At 35.3% G+C, this 27,769-nt stretch overlaps 1 protein-coding gene across 1 annotated transcript in view; it reads left to right on the forward strand.

The window, feature by feature from the left end:
- The first annotated feature begins 678 nt into the window (after nucleotides 1–678).
- Nucleotides 679–27,769, forward strand: part of MMRN1 (multimerin 1) — a 62,384-nt gene continuing 35,293 nt past the window's right edge. Inside the window, exons 1-3 of the mRNA XM_054688186.1 lie at nucleotides 679–1,357; nucleotides 12,122–12,241; nucleotides 22,574–22,680. Of these exons, the coding sequence (XP_054544161.1) occupies nucleotides 771–1,357; nucleotides 12,122–12,241; nucleotides 22,574–22,680 (814 nt within the window). The 5' untranslated portion in view covers nucleotides 679–770. The remainder of the gene's footprint in view (nucleotides 1,358–12,121; nucleotides 12,242–22,573; nucleotides 22,681–27,769) is intronic.

A 27,769-nucleotide genomic window follows, 5' to 3' on the forward strand; every position in this document is an offset into this window, starting at 1 on the left:
GAACACAGAGGAAGTAAAATACTGATTAATTTTATTAGTTAATACTGAATGAAATTCTGAAAGCAAAATTCAATGTTTCCTGTATTGTTCAATTACTTGTTTTCTTTCTTTGTTATTACTTATAAACATTAAGATTTACTTCAAATAATGGTATACCTGAGGTATATTTATAAAAGTGGGGGATATATGTGTATATTCATAAATCAGCTGGTGATACATAAAAATGTAGACAATGCAAATGAGATTGTATTTACTTGTGTGCATGCATATATGCCCTTCAGCAAAATGTGGCTTTCTGGATGGAGTATACTGGAAAATTGTTGCAACACTTCTCAATTCCCTTGTGTAGTAGAACAAAATGTTAGACTTACTGACTCAGCCCATTCAAACAAAATTCCTTACACTGTATCATCAAATGAAGTTTCTTTTTTAAAAATAGCAATGCACAAAGCATGAGTGTTCTCACTTCATATTTTTCACATATATTTTTCTGATAATAATTGCTGTGTTTTCTCTCATCTACCCTTTGTTTTTTCAGAGAGCCTTCCCCACTTCCATAGATCCACCACACCAGAGGTCACAGATCACACAAAACTACAGAACCAGGAAATCAAACTTCCTGAGTCCCCTACAAAACAGAGAAACCTGTTTCCTTTACACATCTCAAATTGGCAAAGTGCTTAGCAGACTCAGTGTGGAAGCAGCTAATGGAAAGACGCACAAGACCTTATCCCTATTTCACATGAGTTTCCTTGCTTCAAACTACCAAGATGAAGGGAGCCAGGCTCTTTGTCCTGCTTTCTACTTTATGCAATGGAGGCTTTGGGCTTAATAACACTACACATACTTGGACTACACCTGAGGATGAAAACTATCAGAAGAACATGACTTCTGCTTCAGTTGATTCAGAAAAAATGCAAAGTTTCCAAATGGTGCCAACTACTCAGATCATGTCAGTTGAGATAACCACAACTCCTGAGACCAGAATTTCTGAAGAGAGTCTTCTAAAATCAACGCTTCCCTCAGGGACAGCAGAATCTCCTAATGGTCTGAGAAAGCAGACTGTCACACCCACAGAGAAGACAGAAGAAGAGGTGTTACCGTCCAAAGCTTTTGCCCTCCCAAGCAAATCCAGCATCAAGTTCAGTCCTAGAGCAAAGTCAGAGGCCATTTCCAACTCTACAATGAAATTCCTTCAGAGTTTTGCCAGAAAGTCAAATCAACAAGTAACCTCTCTCAACTCTGTCGGAGGTGTGGGCAATCGGTCTCCACGGGAAACATACCTCAGCAGAGGTGACAGCAATGGAAGCCAAAGAACCAGCTATCAAAAACCAAGTTTTGAAACAACTAGGGGAAAGTAAGAAACATTCTTTTCTTTTTTCTCTTTAACTCTATGATCTATAAGATTGCAAGCTAACAAACTATCACACTCCCAGAAAATGATTTCACGTTCAAGTTGAAATTGAATCATATTTCAGTTAGATAAGTCAATTTTAAATGTTACCTTATGTGAAGAGGAAAGGGTGAGAAAACCAAATGCAGCCATTTTATTTTAATGAAGTAGCCAGTCACTTATAGACTTGCTTGTATGTAGGCTAGTGACTAAGATATTGTGTAGCATCACAGTGACAGTTTACTTACTTAAACTCAGTGATAAGTTGGTTGTGCTTAGAACTACCCCCACAATGCAGCTGGGATGTGACATTTTAAAACTGAAACATCTTGATACTGGAGAAAGTGTACACAGGGCTGGATTGGAACCCGAGCTCCAGCACTCTCCAGATCTGTCATATGGGAGCAAGACAATAGTCTCCCTGAAATTCAATTTCTTCACATGAAAAACAAAGATATAGCATAACAAATACAGTTAAAAAATGCCAACTTGCAGGGTTATTATGAAAGATTTAAATTAATGAATCGTGCTTGGACACGTACTTGTCACAGAATTGGATTTTCCAGTAGTGTTATATTGAGTTATGCCATCATCATGAATTGATGAATAGAAAAAACAGTTTTTCAAATTGATTTTGACTTAAAGTTAGAGAAAATTCAATTTGAATTGCTGGAGTAAAATAATAAAGCAATTGTTAACCAAGAATTACTGAAGAAAAATTTCAAAAGGACCAAAAATAAAACAAAACCAACAAACACCAAGGCATCTGTGGAAAATGCAGGTTAGTGTTTTATTACATGAATGTTCAGAGTTCTCTATATGTGTGTGTGGAACCCAGGAAGTGTTACAAAGCTAAACTTTCAAGTACCCTGTACCTACAGTAAAATAATTTCAAGACACCAAATAATGTCTTGGAACGTAATTGACTAAATCATTTATCAACTATATAACAAGTTACAATAATAGTCGCTTACACCTGTTATGTGAAAAGCATTTTGTTGAAGCTGTTGTTGATATAAAGATAAGGAAATACTGGAAAGGACACAAGTTAATTGGCTCATATTTATGTGTTTTTTATTATTTAAATATGGTATTTCATTGATTTTTAAAAGTTATAGACTTTTTAACATATGTCAGTATCAAATTTTAATTAAAAGCTTATTCACTTGGTGAAAGTTGAAATAATCCCAACTTGCAATAAAACAAATGGTACAGATTGTAAAATGTTCAACTTGGGATGGCAAGATTTTTGCCTGTAGCAGACATTTTCATAGATATAAATTAATCTTTCTTTGGGACAACAGAATGTGGTCTATTTAATAAGAACAAATGCCGTTTTTCAAGCTTTCCATGTAACTAACATGATCATTTCTATTAATTTAATTTCTGTAATTTGTATGGAAGATTACATAGAACTTTTAGTCACTTCAAGGAAATAATTGCAAACCTTTTAGATGTTCCATTATCAAAGCATTTTGAGGAGAATAGGAAGTATTTCTTCAAAAGAAGAATACGGCCATTAATCACTTAAATTGCATGTAAAATATAGAGAACATAAATAGTTGTATTATAATTAGAACTAGTAATCGATATATTAATAAATATTAGTTTCAAAATAATGTGAGTACAGGGATCTCACTGTCAAAGATTGGGACCACATATTTACAGATAGTTCTCACATCACCTCTCACAGTGCTAGACTCTGGAATATGTAAAATTTTAATAAGAATAACCTGCCTCCAAAGAATATGTAATAAAAATAAATCAAACCAATACTTAAAAATTCAATATGTATTAAAAAGAAACAAGATATAAAGTTATAACCTGTTGAACAGAACTTCATCCCTGGACTTTTTAAATGAAAATGGTACTAGAGAAAATTTAGTTACAACTCTTAACGACAGAGTGATGATACATGATTCTGTTATTATTTCTTTACAGAAGCTTACATAACAACTAAGCTCACTGAACTAGTTTGTCTCAGAACAAAGTTTAAACCAAGGCTGACTGGCTTCAGAAACAGTTTCAACCCCACATTAAATTTCAACCCCATCAATAAATCCCCTCTATTATCCCAAGTGGGAAAATGAGAGTGACCTATTCACTTTCCTGCTATGAGCCTTTAGAGGCTATTATTTGTCTCCAGAATAAAATCCAGATTCCTTGTCCAGTTAGTCATACAGTGCCATCCATGTTCTGGAGCCTGCCTACCTTCTCAGGATCATCTTTTGCCATCTCCAGCCCATTAAAATGTCTAGTATTGTCCAAAATATGCTGTTTGTTAATCTATCTTTGTTCCCTATTTATCCTTCTGGGTAACATGGTCTTCCTTTTCTACCACTTTCTTCATTTACACCTAATAATAATACCTGTCGAAGGCTTTCTCAGGCTGACAGGTATAATGATTCTTAATAAAAGGAATGTGTTTGTCTATAGGTCTTTTCTGGCATATTTTTGTTTCATCTTATACTTTCTCTCATGTTAGCACTGCAGGAACTCTGGCTACCCCAGAGCTGTGGTTTCCTGTCTTGCGGAGTGGGGACTCGGCAGTGACTAAGCACTATGAAACAGGCAGGATAAAAGAAGACCTTAGGATTAACATTTTCATGTGTTGAAAAGTATTGGCTGAATATCTAATCTGTGTCTGGCACTGTATCTAGGCTGAAGATAAAACAGTGAACCAAACCCCCTATGTGTTCTGCCCTCATAGCTTCTACAGCCCAATAGTAAGGGCGCAGAGAGGGAAAAAAGTGAATCACAAATGCTGATATTGAATCAGAAAGGTGGTAAATTTTCTTTCTTTTTTTTTTTTAAATAGAGGCATGTTTTATTTATTTATTTGTTTGTTTTGTTTGTTTGTTTTGTTTATACATGCACTGGGTACAGTCAGAAGCGCAGGAGGGTGAGAGAATTCACCAGAGCCAGAGCAGGGAGTAGAGCAGGCAGAAGGACCGAAGTACACTGCTGAGGGGAGCAGCGAGCTGCAGGAGAGGTCCGCGCACCATGTGGGACCCTCCTCTGGTGGCCTGGGGCAGCCGGGGATTGAACCAGCGCTGCAGAGGCCGCGGGCAGCTTTGCAACCCAGGGCTCTACCGCTGCACAAGGTGGTAAACTTTCTGTGTGGAACTTAAGCAAGGCTACACATAGGGAAGAGCCCACCTTAGAGTTAGGAAGACTGTCCTGAGGTGATAATAGGTGAAATGAAGAATTGATATTTACTATTTACTTAACTTCTCTCACAACCCCAACAATGCACACATGTATATCAATCTTCACATTCTCAGTGAATAGCTAATTCCATAATTAGAAACTAGAAAACTTGGATATATCTATGACATTTTTCTCTCAGTCACAGCATTTATTCAGTCTATCTACAGGTCTTCGTAGCTCCCCTCCCATGTATTTCAGATACTTTAGCCTCTTCACTATCACTATATAACCTGCTGCTAGTCTCCTAACTTGTCCACAAGTTTCTACTCTTGTCTCCTGTAATACACATGCCACAAAAGTGACAGGTCTTTTGAAACCTTTTCATATGATTTATCTACTTCATTTGATGTAAGACTTCATATAACAAGTAATGATACATTCATATTTTAGGTGCAAGTAAGAACAAAAAGTATGACATTGTGCATCCTTAGACTTTTTATATTTTATTTCTCTTCACCTTAGAGATTTTTAAAAATATATGTCTCTTTTATATACTAAAATGTAAATATAGGGCCTCCCCTGGTGGCGCAGCAGTTGAGCACTGCGCTGCTAAGCTGCCCGCAGCCTCTGCAGTGCCGGTTCGATCCCCGGCCGCCAGCGAGGGTCCCACATGGTGCGACAGATCTCTCCTGCTCCCCTCAGCAGAGTATTTCGTCAGTCTGCCTTTTCTGTTCCCCACTCTGGCTCTGATAAATTCTCTCACCCTCCTGCACTTCTGACTGTAACCAGTGCTTGTATAAATAAATAAATAAATCTTAAAAAAAAAAAATAAAATGGAAATACAAATGAAACCAGATAAGGTACTTCCAGAGCAATGACAAAGGGCACTGTCTGACCCATAGTGACAGAAAGATACCATTGATTTCAAAATATATGTTTGATTTCAGAGATATGAAATTCTAATGGAATTTGACTTTGCCCATGTGTTCAAAATCATTCAGGAGCTTTCTATTCCATTTAGAACAAAATCCTAAATCCTCACCATGGCCCACTAGGTCTTGCTTAATTCATATGACCCCTGACTGTCCTTATGATCTCATCTCCATTAACCTCCAAACTCACTCTCCTCCACTTCCTCCAGTCACACAGAACTTTGGAGGCACAGAACACTTCAAGTTAATATGCATCTCACTGAAACTTCCTGTTTTCTCTTGCTGATATGCGCATCCTTCAGTATCTAGAATTAGGGTCTCCATTCCCTCATACTACCTCAGCTCCTGAAAGAGACCTTCTTTGACTATCCAAAGTGAAGTGTCATTTCTTAGCTCTTCACCTTTATGTTTTTATCCATAGCACTTATTTGAAATTACTGGGTCTATTTATGTGGGCAGTTGTGTATTTTGTCTTTCCAAAATAGAACATACATTTCATGGAAAAAGTAATTTTATCTGTCTTACTAATTCTTTTAGCTGCCTAGTGCAGTGCGAGGCATGAAGTAAGAGCTCAACAAAACTCTGTGGACTGACTGATTATTGTATGAATATGGATTTCAGAGCAGAGTAAGACAATAAATACAAATTTGTAATATAAGATGTATATAGGGAGAAATATGAATAATTGAGTAAGTTTTTTTATATAAAAGCTTGGGAAAAGACTGTCCAGAGAGTTTTCCACTGTTTGGTTATTATTTTGTGTGTGTGTGTGTGTGTGTACAGGATGGTTACACATATGACAAAATATTAACAAGAAGGGCCAGAAAGAAAATAAAAATTGAGTGTGGGGCATGACAAGTATTTTATTTGCTGAGTTTAATGATTTATTTGTTCTATAATTTCATTTGTTTATTCTTTATATTTAAGCTACACAGCTTATTTATGTATAAGTAGGTGACAAGTTAAATGAATTGTGATTTCTAGTGTCTAAATTGATAACTTAATAGGTCTTTTGATAGACCACTTACTAATAGAAATTTTCAATACCTCATTTTACAAATGTTTTAAAATTACTAAAACTAATCCTTAAACTAATTCTATCAAACAATATATTTTTTTGCTTACTTAATGTGAATTATGCAAAAGTTTTAGATATGAGAAATCAGAGTAATTAAATATAGGTTGTCTCAGTCCATTCAGGCTAAGTTATAGACTGAATAGGTTATAAACAACAGAACTTTATTTCTCATAATTATGGAAGCTGGAAATCCTAGTTCAGGTTGCCTCCTAGGTTGGGTGAGGGCCCTTTTCTGCACACTTCTCACTGTGTCCTCACATGGCAAAAAAAGTGAAAGATCTCTCTAGGGTCTCTTATCAGAGTATTAAACTCATTCATTTCTACCAGTGAAAACTAAAACCCAATGAAGTGTATTCAGTGTCTCAATCCTTTCATTAAATTTTTCCTTTCATTTCATTCCTTTGCTGTTTCTAATCACTAAATATGATTGAATATATAAATATACATTTTATTATTATGCTAGAACTTAACAATTACTTAATAGTCCAGGTAATTACATCAGGTGTTTTTGTATTTCCATACATATTTATAATATTAAAACATTATTTTAAAAATTACTAATTGGAGGAAATTCTAAAAGAGTCAACTTATAGGAACAACCAGAATAAGCAAAAAAGTTAGGCATTGCAAAATGTTTTAGGCTTCCTTTCAAGAGGCTTTGTGGCCTGCACACCGGGAAAGCCTGACACCTACTGGAATAGAAATAATTTGCAATGGCTATGCTAAGGTGGATATGCTAAAGTCAAAGGTAGGAAAAAGAAATAAAAGTAAAATTAGTTAAATAAACCAAATTTATGAAAAAAAGATATTAAGGAAATTTTAAGTAAAATTAGGTTAAATAAAACAAATTTATGAAAAACATTATATTAAGGAAGTTTACATTATATGACTGCAAAATAAATTGGCCCCAAAAAGCAAACTCCCTGCATATCCTGAAATGGGGACACATTCATGTCATTCTCCTGGAACTTTACATTGAGAATATTGTACACATACAATAATTTGTGACTCTGACATTGTGCAATGGTTGATCATCAAGAGAATCCAATTGTATTCACCATACTTTGCATTCATGAAAGACAAATTAATGATGTCTACAAAAAGCTTTAATTACAAAATTTGGTATATACATATAAAGTGGTTTCTTCTTAAATCCTAAATTAATCAGAAAATTAAACGCTAAGAAATTTTCCATGATCTGAATTTTTGCATGATTGCCTTTCAGAATTTATTTAAAATATTGTAAAACAAATAGTTTTACCAAAACAAATACTTCTATTCCAGTTTAAATAGTATATATGGGCCTCCCCGGTGGCGCAGCAGTTGAGCGCTGGGTTGTGAAGCTGCCCGCAGCCTCTGCAGTGCTGGTTCGATCCCCGGTCACCGGGTGAGGGTCCCACATTGCGCGCAGACCTCTCCCACAACCTGCTGCTCCCCTCAGCGATGTATTTTCTCACTCTGCCTGTTCTGCTCTCTGCTCTGGCTCTGGTGAATTCTCTCACCCTCCCACACTTCTGACTGTACCCAGTGCTTGTATAAATAAATAAGTAAATCTTTAAAAAAATTAAATTAAATTAAAAATATAGTATATATTATTTTGAAAAAGAATGCACTATATAAAGTCACCTACAGTGAAATAATCAATATTCTGTTTGAAAATGGTAATTTTCTTAAGACAATTAATATCAAGATGAATGAACTTCTCTTTATAAATATTAGCCCAAACTAAATAAATCTAAATATAAAAAAGTCTAGTGCTATATTCATGTGTGATTTACATATCAAAACTCATTTTATTAAATATAAATTATTTTTTCCAGTTTCTATTAATTATTTCTTATTGTGTATATTTCCTTTGGATTTCTTTCTCATTCATCACTAACATACTGCATATATACATTTTGAATTATTGGGATATCAGAAAAGTCATGATGCATTTTTGCTTGAAAAACAGGAAAAAATAGGGCCTCCCGGTGGCGCAGCGGTTGAGTGCTGGGCTGTGAAGCTGCCCGCAGCCTCTGCGGCGCGGGTTCCATCCCTGTATGCTCCTGGGCACCGGGTGAGGGTCCCACATGGTGCGCAGACCTCTCCTGCCTCCCGCTGCTCCCCTCAGCAGTGTACTTCGGTCCTTCTGCCTGCTCTGCTCCCCGCTCTGGCTCTGGTGAATTCTCTCACCCTCCCGTGCTTCTGACTGTACCCAGTGCATGTATAAACAAAAACAAACAAACAAGCAAATAAATAAATAAATAAATAAACAAACAAATAAATAAATAAATAAAAACATGCCTCTATTAAAAAAAATATACTCACGATTTTTCCAACAATACATTCAGATTTTGAAACATTGTGAATAAATATTTTTCTGAACACTGAGCTTTATCATGTGAATTGCACATAAATGATGAGTGTAGTTTTCTGATAGAGGTTTTTTTAATTATTGATACATGTAAGCAATTATGTTTAAACTAAATTTATCAGGTCACCAAAGAACTGAAAAGACCTATATCTACTTGCATATGAGACAAAAACATCAGGATACATAAATATATGCATGTTGGTACTATATATGTTCTCTTTATTAAAAAGCCCCACTGAACTCTGAATCATTTAGCAGCAGCAGCAGCAACAGCAGGTGTTTTACATGTGTTATATTAACTCACTTAGTCTCAGTACAATCCTATATTAAGGAAGTTTTAAGAATCATTACATATATATAGGCCTCCCGGTGGCGCGGCGGGTTGAGCACAGTGCTATGAAGCTGTCTGCAGCCTCTGCAACTCAGGTTGGATTCCTGGCCGGCCAGGGACATACCCACATGGCACGGCAGACCTCTCCTGTCTCAACCGCTGCTCCCCTCAGTGTTGCTTTTGGTTCGTCTGCCTGTTCTGCTCCCTGCTCTGTCTCTGATGAATTCTCTCACCTTCCCGTGCCTTTGGACTGTGCCCCAGCTATTGTATAAATAAAAAAATAAATCTTAAAAAAAAAAAAACCTAAGGCCTCCCCGGTGGCGCAGTGGTTGAGCGCTGGGTTGCGAAGCTGCCCGCAGCCTCTGCTGTGCCAGTTCGATCCCTGGCTGCTCCCCGGCCACCAGAGGAGGGTCCCGCATGTCGCACAGACCTCTCCTGCCGCCCGCTGCTCCCCTCAGCAGTGTACTTCCTCCTTCTGCCTGCTCTGCTCCCTGCTCTGGCTCTGGTGAATTCTCACACTCTCTGGCGCTTCTGACTGTACCCAGTGCTTGTATAAATAAATAAACAAATAAATCTTTAAAAAAAATTTTAAAAAAAGAGTACTTTGCGAGAGAGTTTATTTAAAAAAAAACTTAAAAAAATCATTACATATATATCTTATTCAATATAACTTCTTAATAGATAGTACATTGCAAAATCGACAGGATCCAAAAAGCAAACTCCATTGCATATCCTGGAATGGGGACACATTCATGTCATTCTACTAGAACTTAACATTGAGGATATTAAGTATATATTATTATACTTTACTGAATAGATGACACATTTAATCATTGATGACAAGCTAATGACTAAAAAGTTATAAAGTCAAGATCTAAAAGCAGGTTGTCTGGCTCCAGCATCTACAAATCAGCATCTGGTTTACATGCCTCTGTATTCGGGGATCATTTTCCTTCATTATTTTGTTTTACTTTTGCAGGTATTCCTGGCCCTTCCCCTCCCACTTAATTCAGCATTAGAAAGAAAAACAATTACTACAGACACACCCTCTCTTCTTCATTTGTCCACAAATGAAAATCTTGTTCGGCAGGCAGTCCTTCATCTGAAATGACATAAATTTGACAGACACTAAAAGTATATGTCTACGAAGACTGTGCAGTTGAGTCACAATATTTTCGCATACCTTTCTAAAAATCAGAGGAATTTGAAGAAAATAGGACTGATGAACACAGGAAAGAATAACTTTGTTATCTTTTATTTCTTAAGAAAGATATTTCTTGTGGTCATTACTAAACGCATCCATTGATGCTTCATTCCACTATCAGTTTAGAATAAGAATGTATGTGGTTTTGGGTTAGGGACATTTCATATGGCAAATGAACAATTTTTGGATATTTTAAATTTAGTTTTTCCACTAGTTGCCTTAGAGTATTGGATTTCTAAAACATGCCAACCAAAAGTCTATGCATGAAATTCTATGAACACAGTTCCCCTAGGTCATTATCCACAGACGTCAAGTTGTATAAGTCAAAATAGAATCCTTTTACTATCATCTTTTTTTGCAAACTCTTTTTTTACAAATAACCTAAGATGTCTGCTTCTGCCTAGAACAAACGTCTTACCCATTAAGCTGGGAAAAAAAAAAATCAATAAAAGCTTTTTCAGTATACTTTGCTGCACAAAAATAACAGTGCTATTTCCTTTAAAGAGAATCCCAAATGTAATCTGCTGTTTGGGGGGCCCCCTTCCGCCCCCGATCCCCACTGTGGAAAGCTAAACACTTCAAAGTAACTGTTTTCCATTCACCATAATCAGTCTGGAAAGGTACAAAGGATTTCTAGATTTAAGCAAAATACTTATCTGGGATCATTCCATTTACCTTCCTGCTTGTCACCATTTTGTCATAGCATGTTCTATTTTCAAGCTTATATTTTCAGATAATTTGGTTTTAAAATTATATTTACATTTTTTAACATCCCTTAATGAGCTTATGTCATCAGGAGCATAAAACCAATTATGAGTCACACCAGGGGATCTTTGGCTTTGGATAGTTCTTTCAATTTACACTGGATCAAAGATTACTGGGTCGTGAGCAATCTACTGATTTGGTTTTGTTGCCCCATCTGTGCTGAACCTATCTGCCTTATATAGGTGAATCACTGAGTCAGCTTTATTTGTGGAAGTACATCTGGTCCTAAAAGGTCTAAATATCCCGGAGCAGATATGAACTATCTTTAGTGGCCCTATTCTGGGGGGAAATGTGTGGCCCTTTAACATTAGGTTGATTTTTTTGTCCCAAAGTTAGGTTGATTTTTTTGCATTATTTTAATTTTAAAGCAGACGAAATTTCTTACAATCCACTAATTTCAAGGCATATATCTCTTACTGATATGAACTTACAGTGATTTGATTTTATAGTCATAGAACATATTTAATACTGAATTTTACAAATTGCCCCTGTCCCATAACCACCCCCTCAAAAAAAGGTCACAAATATGAGGGGAGAATATAAGTTGAACATAAGATATGTATTCACAACAGGAAAATGATAGTAATCTCAATGCTAATATCAATAATTGTCATAGGACAATTCAGGATTGTGACTTAGTTCACAGTTAAATAACAGGTTCTGAGTTTAGCTTAGATTTATTCTGAATGTACTTTAGTGATATAGATTTTGTTTTTGCTTTTTTTTTACTTTCATGAGTATAGTAATATAGTAACATGTTTATTCTATAGTATCTCTAGATATTTTAAAGCTAAGTACCAATTTTTAAAGAATCTTATTTCATAAACCTAGAATATAGGTTTATGAAAATAATTTGGAGGCAAAGAATTCTTGGCAATGATTATTTTCTAACAAAAAGTATCTCTTCCTTAGGAATTGGTGTGCTTATGTACATACCAGATTATCTCCTACAGTGATACTAGAAAACCAAGACACGTATGTGCCAAGTGGGAGAGGACTCTGTGGCTGGACCAGAGGATCCTGTCCTCAGAGGTATGTAATGTCTCTTGAATATAGTCACTGTGGGCCTCTGGTGATACAGGGGTTAAAGTCTCACTGCTATCAAGTTACCTGCAGCCACTGCAGCATGAGTTCAATACCTGGCCAAGGGGCTAACCCACCCGGTGCTGCAGACCTCTCCTTTCCCCGCCTGCTCCCCTCAGCATTGTTATTTCAGTCAATCTGTCTGCTCTGCTCCCCACTCTGTCTCTAATGAATCCTCTCACCTTCACCGCCCCCCATCCTCACACCCAGTTCTTCTTTGCATAAATAAATAAAAATAAAGCTTTTTTAAAAACAAAAGAAAATAGTAATTTCTTGCATTGAAATCATTCATAGCTTGGAATATATAAAGTTAATCATTCCAGGTTAATATGTAGAGTAGGGCCTCCCTTGTGGCGCAGGCAATTGAGCGCTGCACTTGAAGCTGTCCACAGCCTCGGCAGTGTGAGAATCCCACATGGCACGGCAGGCCTCTCCTGTCTCGCCTGCTGCTCCCTTCAGCAGTGTATTACGTCAGTCTGCCTGTTCTGTTCCCCACTCTGCCTCTGGTGAATCCTCTCACCCTCCCTCACATCTGGCCTGTACCCCGGTTCTTGTATAAATAAATAAATCTTTAAAAAATATGTAGAGTAGGAGTAGGGGGAGTCTCTCTGTCTGTATGATCTTGAATAAGCTAAATTAAACTGTATGTGTGATCTTAAGTAAGAATATGAGGTAATGTAGTAGTGTATTTAGCCTAGTACCTGGTACTTTGTAAATCTTTAATAAATATTAACTCCCTCATGCCTATTACTATTTTTACTATTATTATTACATTACCTGATCAACAATCCTTTAATTCCTTATGAAATTCATACCCATTTATAAAGTTTTACTGATGACTTCCAATTCATGCTAGGTCAGAGATAAATTCATAATTTTGCAAAGCATAATTATGCATGGCAAATCAGCTAAATAAATTCTTTTTTCTTGTATCTATTTTAAAGACTCATGTTATTTGGTGTTTTTTTTTAAATTTTTCTAATTGTCCTAAAATATGGGGCAGTTTAATTGATAGAGTCCCTGAATTCATAAGGTCAGTTAAGATGGATATAACAGAAGAAACAAAATAAAACCTAAAATTGTTATTCAAAACATGATGGCTAAGGTTATGCAAATTGCCATATAAATAACTCACATGCTGCATCTGACACATGGGCAATCTGGATGAATGCACAGTAAGGATACATAAAATCAAGGTATTTCTTAGTCCCTTGAGGAATAACTAAGGTTCATGGTCCAAAAATCAGCACAGATCAGGGATCTGAGAGAACTAAGCTCCAGTTCTACTTTCAGCATTACTCCCTTTGTGACAATTTCCTTGTTCACATGAGATACAAAGACTGCATTGTTAATTCTTTAGCAGTGAAAATATTGCCACAGTAACCCATATCATACTGACATTCTGGGTTCAAGAAGAGCTCTCTTTTTAAACAAACCATAAATATGAATATGTACTTTATTCTAATCACTTATCTTTCCCTACTTCTGAATGGGCTTCTTCGTTCAGTCACTATTTCAGTACTTTCACACTATTTGTCACTTTTTCTTTTATTTGTGTCTATTATGTACACCAGAGATCAAGTTTGATCCCGACAATAATGCAACTAATGGCTTGTGTTCACCCTAACACATTCTAAAGACCCCTTTTCCAAACTGCCTTACCTCCTATTTAATTTTAGATACTTGGCTGGAGATGACATGTCTTCAGATAAATTTATATATGGAATAGAATTGACTGAAATAAGCAGAGATAAATGACTGGCTTACTTTGAGAGATGGAATGATCTTATAGCTTATTTTAATTAATCATTTTTATTTATTATTTATTTTATTATAAATTGTTTATTGCTTAATTTATTTTATTTATTTATTTTTATTAGTTTATTTTTTAATTGTGGTAGCATTATGATTTTCTCTATCAGGTGTCACCACAGTATGGCATCCACCATCAAATTGCTCTAGTCCACCAGCATAGTGTACTGTGCTTCCTTCCCTCTTGTTCCCTACACCTTCCCCTCACCCTCTCCATTTTGGATACTTCAGTTCCAGAGTCAGTTTTCAAGGAGTAGCAGTTACTATTGTGTTTCTACGGCTCTTGGTTTGGTTTCTCTATATTCCACTTATTAGTGACACCATCTGATATTTATCTTTCTCCTTTGTTTTTTCATTTAGCATTACTTCTTTCAACTTCACCTATGTTGCTGCAAAAAGACATGAGCTTACTTTTTTGACTGCTGAGAGTGTATGTGTGTGTGTCATGTATATGTGACATGTTCAAAACCCATTTATCTGATCTTGAATATTCAGGCTGTTTCTGTATCCTGGTTATTGTAAACAATACTGTAATGAGCATTTGAGTGCAGTTTTCCTTTTTAATTACTATATTTGTGTTCTTCAGGTAGATACCAAGAAGTGAAATTACTAGGTCATATAGCAGAACTATTTGAAGTCTTTTGAGAAAACCCCTCACAGTTTTCCATAGGGGATGAACCAATTGAACATTCCAACCAACAGTATAAAAGGGTAACTTTTACTCCACATCCTCACCAGAATTCATTGTCTCTGGACATTTTGATGTGGGTCATTCTCACAGGTGTGAGATGGTATCTCACTGTGGTTTTGATTTGCATTTCTCTGATAATAAGTGATTATGAACTTTTTTTTTCATGAATGGTGTGTAAATATATTTTTTTCCATCAGTGGGGTGTCTTCTCTGTTTTAGCTATAGTTTTATTGTTGTTGTTGTTGTTGTACAAAAAAATTTCAGTTTTATGTAGTCCCATTGTTTTGTATTCTCCTTTGTTTTGCTTGCTCCTGGAGATGAGTAAATAAAGATGTTCCTGTAGCATATCATGGACTCTTTTTGTTTATGTTTTTTCCTATATACTTTAAGGTTTCAGGTCTTCTGTCCAATTTTTTATTTTCATTTTGAATGATATTTGTGTATGGCTTGAGATAGTGATATAGTTTCTTTTTTTTTTTTTTGTATGTGGCTGTCCAGATTTCCTGTCGCCACTTATTTAAGAGGCTTTCCTTGTTCCAGTTTACATTCTTGCCTCCTCTGTCATAGGTTGAAACCCAAGATATAGGTTTGGGTTTAACTCTGGGCTCTCTATGTTACTCTGTTGTTGTATGTTTTTGTTTTTGTCCAAGTACCATGCTATTTTAATTATTATGGTTCTGTAATACAGTTTGGGGTCTGGAAGTGTGATACGACCAATCTTCACCTTTTCTGTGAGGATTGTTGTGCAAGTCTGAGTTTTTTGTGTTTCCATGTCAATTATGGTAATGGTGTTTTGTTTTTTTTTTAGATTTATTTATTTATTTATACAAGCACTGGGTAAAGTCAGAAGCACGGGAGGGTGAGAGAATTCACCAGAGCCTGAGCAGGGAGCAGAGCAGGCAGAAGGACCGAAGTACACTGCTGAGGGGAGCAGCGGGCGGCAGGAGAGGTCTGCGCGCCATGTGGGACCCTCCTCTGGTGGTCGGGGAGCAGCCGGGGATCGAACCAGAGCCACAGAGGCTGCGGGCAGCTTCGCAACCCAGTGCTCAACCGCTGCGCCACTTGGAAGGCACTATGGTGTTTTTTTTCTTTGACGAATGTCATTGGACTTTTGATGGGTATTCTGTTGAAACTTTGGGTAGGATGATTATTTGACAATGTTGATATTTCCAATCCATAAGCATGGAATATCTTTCCATGTTGTTGTGTCTTCTTCCATTTTTTTTAACAGTGTCTTATAGCTTTCTTTTTATAAGTAGTTCACCTCCTTTAGATTACCTCCTAGGTATTTAATTTTTTGAGACATAACAGTGAGTGGGCTCTTTTTAAAATTTCATCCTATCTCTTTTTTTGCATAAGTGACATTAACTGATTTTTGTGTTTTGATTTTATATCACTTTGATTTATATGATATTTTATATTCACTGTGCTGAAATGACTTACTGTTTCAGTTAGCTTTTCAGTAGAATATTTAGAATTCTTTATGTATATTATCATGTCTGTGAAAATGATGTTTTTACTTCTTTTCAAATTAAGATTTTTTCTATAGCTTTCTCTCATTTAATTGCTATGTTGAAAAGTATTGGTTAGAGTGGACATGCTTGTTTTAAACCAGATCTTTGTGGAAGAGCTTTGTAGTTTTTCACTATTGAGAATGATATTAGCTGTTGGTTTGTCATGTATAACCTTTATTATGTTGAGATAGGTATTGTTTATCCCAAGTTTTTGAGGGTTTTATCATATATGGATGTTATATTTTATCAAATGATTTCTTGGCATCTATTGATACGATCATATGCTTTTTGTTTCTTTTTACTGATGTGGTCAATCAATATGATTGATTTTCATATGTTGTACCACCCTTATATTCCTGATGTATATCCTGATTTGTATGAGTCTTTTAATGCATTGTTGGATTCTGATAACTTAGATTTTACGAGGATTTTTGCATTTGTGTTCATTAGGGAGATTGATCTATATATTTCTTGAATATTCTCTGTTTTAGTTTCATTAATACTTTGAATTGTCTTTTTAACTTCTAATTCATCAGTTTATGGTAACTTCTATTATTTCTTTTTCTTTTTTTCTATTGGCTTTTGGGTTTGTTTGTACTTCTTTCAAGTGAGGGATAAGGTTATTTTTTTGAGTTCTTTCTTGTTTTATGATGTGGCCTGAGTTATTATTTATCTTCCTCTTATTACTACTTTTGCTGCATCCCATAAGTTCTAGTGGGTTGTGTGCCCATTGTCATTTGTTTTGATATTTTATTTATTTCTTCTCTTATTTCCTCACTAACCCAGTATTTTTTAAGTGCTGTGTTGTTCAATTTCCATGTATTAGAGGTTTTCCGTGTGTGTGTGTGTGTGTGTGTGTGTGTGTGTGTGTGTGTGGGGGCGGGTGGTTGTTGCTGTTGTTTTTCTGGTTGATTTCTAGTTTGATGCCATTGTGTTTAGAGAAGATGCTTGGTGTTTGTGATGTTTGTGTAGTGAACTAACATATGGTCTATCTTGTAGAAAGTCCTATCTACACTTGAGAAGAATGTGTATTCAGGTTTTTGGGCAGTGACCCATGTATCTCTACTAGACTTATGTGGTCTAGTTCTTTGTTTAAGATTATTGTGTCCCTATTTATTTTCTGTTTAGTTGATCTGTCCAGTGTTGAAAGTGGAGTGTTAAATTCCCCTACTACAACTGTGATATATCACAGTTGATGTTTTCAGAGTTGATAGAAGTTGCCTAACATATTTTGGTTGTCCTTCATTTGGTGAGTATAGATTGATTACTGTTATGTCTTCCTGATAATGTTCCCTTAATCATGAAATAGTGTCCTTCACTATCCACATTACTTTTTTTTTTAGCTAGAAATCTATTTTGTGTGATATAAATATTATTCCTGCCTTCTTTTGAGTCCCATTTACTTGTGGGATTGCTTTCCAACACTTCACTCTGTTTATGTTTATCTTTGAAGCTCAGTTGCATTTCCTAGAGGAAACAGAAAGTTGGGTTCTGTTTCTTTCTTATTATCTTAAATCATTGTTCATTTTTGTACTGTATTTGGTTTCTCCCCTCAGGCGTAGTCACCACAGTTCTCCTATCACCTTATCACCAGTCAGCTGTCACCATGGTCCCTTGTGCTCTTTCCTGCCCTTTTTTGACCTCCTTTCCCTCTCCCTTCTTTGCTTTATACCTCATATTTATGGTCAGCTTGCACATTTATCTTTTTCTTGACCTTTTGCTTGGTTTCACTATATTCCACATATAAGTGAAAAAATCCAATATTTATCTTTTTTCTTCTGACTTATTTGGCTTAGCATAATCCCTTCCAGCTCTGTACATGTTATAAAAGGCTTGAGTTTATCTTTTTTTTGATCACTGAAAAGTATTCCATTGTGTATATGTACCCCAACTTTTTGATCCATTCATCTGTTTTGGTACATTTAGGTTGTTTCCCTATGATAGCTATTATAAATAGTGTTCAAATTAACAGAAGAGTGAAGATTTCCTTTTGAATTAATGTTTTTGTGTTCTTTGAGTAGATTCCTAGTTGTGGAATCACTGGGTCATATAATTGATCAATTTTTAGTGTTTGGGGTACCTCCAACAATTTTCCATAGTGGCTGGACCAGTTTATATTCCCACCAGCAGTGTAAAAGTGTTCCTTTTTCTCCACATGCTCATTAGCATTTGTTGTTTTCAGTTTTTTAATATGTGTCATTCTCAATGGTGTGAAGTGGTTTCTCATTATTGTTTTAATTTGCATGTCCCTGATAATTAATGATGTTGAACATTTTTTCATATATCTGTTGGCCATTCATATTTTTTTCTTGGAAAAGTGTTGTTTTAGCTATTCTACCCATTTTTTTAGGTTGTTTGCTTTGTTTTTGTTGAGTTGTTTAAGTTCTTTGTATTCTTTGATATTAGTCCCTTATCATTTTATGGTATGTAAATATTTTTTTCCCATTCCGGAAGATAATAGGATATATCTTCATTTTGGTTACTATCTTATTTGTTGTACAGAAACTTTTATTTTAATTATTCTAAATATATATTTATTTATGCATAGAAGATATGGGATGTAGGCCAGAGGTGTGAGGGATGAGAGGATTCACCAGAGACAGAGTAAGGAACAAAATAGGCACATTTTCTGAAATAGACTGTTAAGGGGAGCAACAGGTGAGACAGGAGAGGTCTGCTGTACCATATGTGGGTTAGCTGCCTGGCCAGAGATTGAACTCAGACTACAGCAGTGATAATGTTGAGACTTAACTACTATGCTATCAGGCAGGACCCAGAAGCTTTTTATGTTGATGTAGCTCCAGCTGTTTATCTTTTCCTCATTTTCCTTGCTTCTGGAGATGTGTCCTCAAAGAGATATCACCTTACACCAGTGAGAATGGCACATATTAAAAAAAACAGGAAACAACAAATGTTGATGAGGATGTAGAAAAAAAGGAACTCTCCTGCACTCATGGTGGGAATCCAAACTAGTCCAACCGCTATGGAAAGCTGTGTGGAAGTTCCTCAAACTACCATAAATGGAGCTTCCATATGACCCAGCGATTCTACTCCTAGGAATCAACCCAAAGTATACAAAACCATTAATTCAAAAAGATACCTGCACCCTGATATTTATTGCAACACTATTTCCAATAAGTAAGATATGAAAACAACCAAAATGCCCATAAATAAATGGACCAAGAAGATGTGGCATATATACATAATGGAATACTATTCAGCAATCAAAAAAGATCAAGTCATGCCATTTGCAACAACATGGGTGGAGCTGGAAGAGATTATGCTCAGTGAAATAAGCCAGAAAGAAAAAGAAAACTATCAGCTGATTTCACTTATAGGAGGAATATAGAAGAACCAAATAAGGAATTAGGAAAAATTAATCATAATAAATTAAAAAACAAAATTAATAGGCAACTATTAATCAAAGACACTCTGCAGGGGAGAGAGACAAGAGGGGTCAAAATAGGGGAGGAAATAACAAAGGGGTGGTGGAACAAAGGGAGGGTGATGGTGCACAGGTGAATTGGTGGTGGGAATTTTATAGGGACTACAACTGAGAAGAGAAAGCATACATTGTACAAAAAAGAAGAATGATGTAAAATATATATGTATAAAATATATATTATATAGAATAAAAAATTAAAAATTGATAATAAAAAAGATGTTTTTAAAATTTATGTCATGGAGTATTTTGCCTATGTTCTTTTTCATATATTTTAGGGTTTCAGGAGTTATATTCAAGTCTTTTATCTGCTTTGAGTTAAATTTGCATGTGGTATGGGACATTAGTGTAGTTTCATTCTTTGAGACATCTGGATACCCTGTGTCTTTTAATTGGTGAGTTCAGTTCATTTACATTTAGTATGATTATTGATGTATGAAAATCTGTTGCTGTCGTTTTATCTTTAGGGTTTTTTTTTTTTGGTTCTACTTATTTCTTTGTTTACTTCTTTATGTATGTTTCTTCCTTTCTTTAAGTTAAATATAAAAACTTTAAGTATTTCTTGGGGGCAAGGGTTAGTGTTTGCAAATCCCTTCAGTTTTTGTTTGTCTGTAAAATCTTTATGTCTTCCTAATATTTGAAGAAGTTTCCTGCAGGATATAGTATTCTTGGCTGGCAGTTTTTATTTTTAAGTATCTGGAACACATCATTCCTTACTCTCCTTGCCCAAAGTATTTCTTCAGAGAATTCTGATGTTAGCGTGATCATGGTAACTTTATTTACTTACTTCCCCCTTGCCAGCTTCAGATTCTTTGTCTTGAACTCTTGAGAGTTTTATTACTAAATATCTTGTGTGTCTTGTTTTGTTTAGATATCCTGGGGTTCTTTTAACTTCCTGGATTTGTATATTTATTTCCTTCTCTAGGTTCAGGAAGTTTTCCTCCATTATTTCTCTAAATATATTTATTGTTCCCTTCTCGCTCTCTCTCTTCCCTCTAGTATCCACATTATTCTTATTTTTCCTTTCTTTATGAAGTCAGCTAATTCTCAGGGTAATTCTTCATTTATTTTGTTTTGTTTCTCTTTTAGTTTTCTATCTGGATTCTTTGTCCATTCACATCTTCAAGTACATTGATTCATTTTCCATTTGGTTTATTCTACTTCCACAGCTTCCTCTTGTATTTCTGCCTCCTCATATGTTCTTTTTATGCCCTGAATCTTCATTTCTTTTCTCAGAACTTCAATTTGGGTCTTTTTTTGTTGATCTCATTCTCATGAAATTTATTGGTCTTTCTGCATTTTCTTTGTACTATTCCCATGCCTTTATTTTCCTTGTCATGGCAATTTTGAATCCTACATCGGATAGAAAGACTATCTCTTCCATTTCTTTTTGTTTTGGTTCTTATGGTTTGTTCTTTCTGTGGTATTATGTTCCCCTGGGCTTGGTGGTTGTTTTCTGCGCTTTCCCTTCTTCCCATGTTAGTTTTTGTATTGCTCAGCCATGGATATGGCTTCTGTTTTCCTAAGCTGGCCTGGGCTCTTATCAGGACCTTCTCATTTGACTTTGAATGAGGTACACAGTGGTTGTGCCTGGGGATGCTGTGGATTCCTCCTGCTTCCTCCTTTTTGAGCCTGGGTTGGTCCAATTCACCTGGAACTGCTCAGAGTGTTGGGGAGCTGACTGCAAAAGCCATGGTGGCTGGGGGGATGATGGCACTTTCTCCAAGACCAGGTATACATTTTTAAATTGAGGAATAACTTCACACATATTGAATTATCTATCAGGTTAAAGCAGAAATTGAAACCTAAGTTTCCTAAAACCTAATCTGTTGTAATGCATTTTGTCTATATAATTACTATTTGGTAATTAAGCTATCACTATTTTCTCCACATAAGTGTATGTAGCATCTAAAATAATAACAGAAGATGCTAACTCACACTGTATACATTAAAATCCAGGCTCTGTTACACTTAGTTACATGGCTTTGTGCAAGATATGTCATCTCTCTATTCCTCAGGCTCATCCTCAGCAAATCAGGATAATAACACTCTCCTCATGAAACTAATATGAGGATTAAACAAAAGAATGTCTACTTACTTCACAGACTCATTTGATACATATTAGCTGTATATTGAAGTCACAGGGATAAGAGTAATACAGCCAGGATGTATTCATGAATACCATTTAGTTTTTATACTGATTTTTCTGTGGAAATATCACTTTTTTATTTCCCTTCTGGGGTTTCTTCTCAGAAATAACATTTTCTCAAGTAAACCCCCTGCTCAGAGAAATGCTATATGAGAAAAATAACAGAGACTATAATTTTAAAATTTGGGAAATAAGAAAGTACAAGCTGGAAATGATAATGATTACCTTAATTTAAATTAGATCACTAATATCCAATTTATTTTAAATTGTTTGGTATTGATCTGGAGGAAAAACAGATCTTTAATATAAAGATATACAAATGATAAGAATGGAAATAAAATAAGTTACCTCTATAAACTATTTGAAAATTGGAATAAAACAAAATTTAACACTGACTTAGTGGAAGTACTACAAAGGGAAAAGCTATAGAATCATTAGAAAATGTAAGAAGAAGTATAAATACAAAGAAACAGTATAATACCTAATGTTTTCATAATGTATTTAAAGAAAAATAAGCTTGACGATAATATTGAAGATGATAATAACAACAACAGATATTATTTACTTAACTCTGTATTTCAGACACTGTCCCAAGTACTTTACATTTATCATTCCATCTGGTAATTTAATGTGACACAATAATCTGTTTTCCCCCAATTGCTCTCCTCTCTAGAACTCAGAAGATATCAAATCCTGTTTACAGGATGCAACACAAAATCGTTACCTCATTGGAATGGAAGTGTTGTCCTGGATTCAGTGGAGCAAAGTGTCAGTTAAAAGGTACATTCCAATATTAATTTCAAATAACAAATAGAAGCAAAAAAACACCTCTGAAAATTAGCAACAGATTTCAGTAAAGAAAAGAAACGCTTCTGAGCCAAGTAGCTATTAAGAATGCTACCTTTCTAGAGCTTCCAAACGTGGTAGCTATTATTCTAGTAACCTATAATCTCATAAGATATCCTTTAACTTCTCTCTGCATTTTTATGTTAGTTTTATATAATGAGTAGATGGGGATCTGACCTACATCTTACTTGTTCCTAACTAAACGCTATTGAGGCATGCCTTATTAAAATATCAGAAATCTTAACTGTATTTTTAAATGAAGCAACCTGAGATTTTAGAAGTGAGTCTGTGTAAAAATAAGACTGCACTTCAGTTTTGTTCCAGTTTATTTATTTGATATAATATGCCTATGACTACAATTCAATTTTAAAGAATTTACAAATAAGGCATGAATAATTCCTCTTTAAAAAAATATCTTAATGGAGCAGTTTTTTTCAACTGAGATTTTAAGCATTTCTGAGAACAAAGCTGATCAAACACATGGTAACTTACTATGGCCTAACATCCATGTGAATATTATCTTGCTTTTCATTTTAAACAGGTTTCCTTTGAAAAATAAGATATGGCATCAGCATACATTTTAAATGAATTAATATTACAAGAAACCCATTAGCAGTGGTGGGGAATTCAATCAGCAGTGTAAAAGACTGTGATTAAAAATTAATGCGAGTGTGGAGAAACCATTATGACTCACATTAAGAAAAAGAAAATTGTAATACAAAAGCTCTAGGAAGCTTGCAGTTTAGTTAGGAATATTATATATGGTTCTTCTAGTCCCTTCAATCAGAATCTGTAGGCAAATTCACTGGACTGAATTTCAGAGATTATATATAAATCCAAAACATTTTTACAGGGTAGCATGGAGATATACTGTATTTTTTTTAAAGATTTATTTATTTATACATACAAGAGCTGGGGTACAAGCCAGAGGCGCAGGGAGTGAGAGGATTCACCAGAGACAGAGTGGGGAACAGAACAGGCAGCCCAACAGAAGTATACTGCTGAGGGGAACAGCGGGCGAGTCTGGTGAGGTCTGCTGTGTCATGTGGGTTGCTTCCTGGTTGGCCAGGGATCAAACATGTGATGCAGAGGCTGTGGACAGCTTCACAGGTTGCATCTTAACCCCTTGTGCCACCAGGGGGGCCCAAGATACACTGTATTTAAACTCCTCTAATATAAACTTTTAAGCAAAATATTTGGAAACAAATTAGCATATTCTAAAAATCCAAATATGGTACTTTATTTCAAATGATTTCTGACTTTCATGAGGTACACATTTATACTCACATTGGTAAAATATATTTGTGCCTTGTCTTTAAGAAGGTTAATTTAGTTAACCTAGTTTAATAGTTAAAATTTCTAACAGCATTTAGAATTATATATTAAAATATAAGATTTGGCTTTATATTTGTCTTCTATCAGAAGTATTAACTTCATATTGCGTCTTAAAGATTTAAGTGTGCTTATTTACAGAATACCTTTCTAGAAATTTAGGATGTCATTACACACTCTAGTGCACATGAGAGGCTGAATGTGAATACGTGACAAGGAGCAAAGTCTGTATGTCAAAATTGTCAGGGGCTCCAGGTGATGAGGATGGCTGTAGCTGCATGCTTTGTCATTTATACCTACCAATCGATTATTTATCACCACAGAGGACTATATACACTAAGAAGGGAAAACACTTGGAATGTCATCGTTCTAAATATAAATACAAGAAACAAAGACTAGCTGACAATTTTGAATATTTATGATGTACTATCATTCCCTTTATTCCAGAATATTATCTGAAACATTTAAATTGAATTCAAATACTAGCTTTGGTTGTTTAATGACACCCTGTGTTCTAATTGGAAGCAACCGTGGATCTCTTTAATCATACATTTACAAATTGTTATCTTCAACCCCATTAAGAGAAATATCCCAGAATATGCCTATGACTTTTGTCACAGTACTATAATTAGAACTACTCACAATTCAGGTGTCTGCTGACTACACTAAGTGGAAAGATCTTCTTTCTAATGAAATCTATGGCAGGAATAATATTCTGATGGCAGATATGCCCATTGTGTCATGTTGTACCACCAATTCTAATATAACTGTGATTCCAAAAGAAACCACTGTCGCTCCCAAACATATTCTGACCATCCTCTTCACTTTTATTGCTGTACATAAAAGCTGTTGAAATTTTTATTAGTGCACTAATAGTATCAACAACTCTAGTGTCCCTTCATCCATTGAATCATTACTTATTAGCTCTCTATTCTGTTTTTTTTCCCCCTCACATTTTCCCCTTCTGATTCCTACCCAATTACACATCAATTCTCTCTCCCCTTTTTATCACATTTTATGTATGTGCCAACAGTCTTTTATTCTTAGAGAGAAAATCGTCAGGTTTCCTTTTGACATCACTTTCCATACTGCCTTATATGACAAGCAGCCTTAAATGTGGCAAGAATAATCAGTGTGGCTGATTCATTCTTTAAGCCTCTTCAGAGCCCTCAAGGGTTTGGAATAACCTAGTTACATAGCTACCAAGATAATTACTTCAGTGCTCATCCTTCAAGACATCAGATTATTTTATTTACAGAAAGTGAGTAAAATACTACATAAATTTCACAAATCCCTGCTTCCCCAACAATTTTCCTCTCCACAGACAAAATAAATTTTATTAATAAAATAACAATTTTATTTTCATTTAAAATCCAGCAGGGAGATCTTTTTCAGTATAGAAGACAGGCCAATATATCAAGTTATAAATGGAGCTGCTAGCAATTGCACTCTCTTAGTCGTTTGCCACTTTTTTGCCCTTTTCTCCACCCTCACCCCTGAACACACACACAGATCCATTCCCAACCTGTTAGGAAGGGTGTTGTGATTCACTATCCATTGGGCAGTTTCTTCCTGCTGCCATATCTCTAGTATGCTATTTATAATATTACTGAATCACCACACATGCACTTCTTTGTTGCAAATCAGGCGATAAAAATTCTAGTAATAAGTTCTAGATTCACTTATTAAAAATATTAGTTATATTGGGGGCCTCCCTCGTGGCCCAGGGTTTGTCTCAGCGCTATTATAACTATGGCATGAGTTTGATCCGGGCCTGGGAATTGACCCACATGGCACAGCCTACCTCTCTTGCCTCGCTGGCTGCTCCCCTTAGCAGTGTATTTCAGTCAGATTGCCTGTTTTGTTCCCCACTCTGTCTCTGTTGAGTCCTCTCACGCCCCCACCTCTGGCCAACATCCCACTTCTTCTACAAAATAAACAAACAAAAATAAAATAAATAAATAATTTTTAAAAAACAAAAAAAATCGGCAGTTATACTAACAAGATAAAAACAATATTTTTGTATCATTCAACTGTATTGAGCACAAAGCAAGATTAAGCATCTTTGACTTGGTTGCACACAACTAAAGCAGGAGCCCAGGGAGGTTAAGACTGCACAGCTTTCCTTGGCAGGAAGATGTTCACCCTGTAGTCCTATCTTCTTCTTTTTTTTTTAAATTAATTAATTAATTTTTATTTTTGCCTAGAAGAACTGGGGTCTATATCAGAAGTGTGGGGGATGGGGAGGAGCATGAGAGGATTCACCAGAGACAGAGTGGGGAGCAGAACAGGCAGATCTACTGAAATACACTTCTAAGGGGAGCAGCTGGCCAGACAGGAGAGGCCTGCTATGCCATATGGTTTAGCAACCTGGTTGGGGATCTTACTTAGGCCATAGAGGTGAAAGAGCTGAGACTTAACCCATTGGCCACCAGGGAGGCCCCTAGTCCTGTCTTTTGTTCAAAGATAAATCTATGTTCTTTCTGTTGCCATAGTACCTTTAATGGAAAAAAAAAAATTAAGTCTGAGTGAATAGACTCTTGCTTTCAAGAAGGCGCACCAATGAAGTAATTTTTTTTAATTATACCTTTTTAAGGGTCACAGAATTTTGTCTTTAGATAGGTCCCTGATAATGTGCTATGATATCCAAGATATTTTTTGGAAAGTCAGTAGCAAGAGACATTTTAAACCAATTTTGTAAAATATGCAATGATGTGCTTTTCCAGTAGATATCTTTAAAATGTTCAGAAGTAGAAAAAGGAAATTATTGGCTTGTTCTAATGACACAAAAGACAGGAATATGTTAGAAAGAAGGAAAGAATAACTTCTTTGCAAATTTGTTTTTTTTTAAATCAGTCAAGTTTAATCAGTCTTTCTATTATAGAGAAAAGTTATCTTGTAAAATTATGTTTTAATTTTGAATACTGAAATAATGCAATAATGCCCTCTGAATACTGAAACAATGCAATCATGAAGTTATTGGAATAAATTGACCCCTACCAAAAATTATGAATATATGCAAATACTTCATTTCACAAAGGTTGTAGAATTATTCAATAAATTACACTAAAACTAGTATAACATTTTAAATATGATTTCTTTTGGACTACCTAAAATATTATATCAAATAATATAAATAACATAAAATTTAAAACAGAAAAAAAATCTATGTTCCCCAGTGGGGATTAATGTTTTCTTTTTTTGAGGCACTTGCTCAATAAAACTATGATCAGAAAACACAACCTGTCTTCAGTCTTTAGAAAGCATGAAATTGCTTTCTTTGATTTAACTAATGAATTTACTATAATTCATTACTAATTTACTAAGTCCCCAGCAACAAATTGGGATGGAGGCCAGTATTGAACTCTGGTCAACAAATTGAGCCAGAAAAAGAGAACATAAACTGTTAAATTTGTTAAACAAGCATTTTAAGTTTTAACCTTCTTGGCAGGGAACCCATCCAATTAACTGCACAGAAAAGGGGTACACAACAACTAGATCTCAAGGATCTTTGTATGACATATAATAGTTTTTTCTTTATTTTACATTTACAACTTTCTTACTTAGTTTCTCCCAAGATAATTAGTCTAAAATCACTTAAGACTAAATGGGAAGTTTGATGCAAAGCACATAAGCACACACTTGTAATTACATTAGTTTTTGTTATTCAACAATTAAAGCTTTATTCAAT

This window comes from Talpa occidentalis, unplaced genomic scaffold (genome assembly GCF_014898055.3).
Source record: "Talpa occidentalis isolate TD23 unplaced genomic scaffold, MPIMG_talOcc4v2.1 talOcc4.6, whole genome shotgun sequence".
NCBI classification, from domain to species: domain Eukaryota; kingdom Metazoa; phylum Chordata; class Mammalia; order Eulipotyphla; family Talpidae; genus Talpa; species Talpa occidentalis.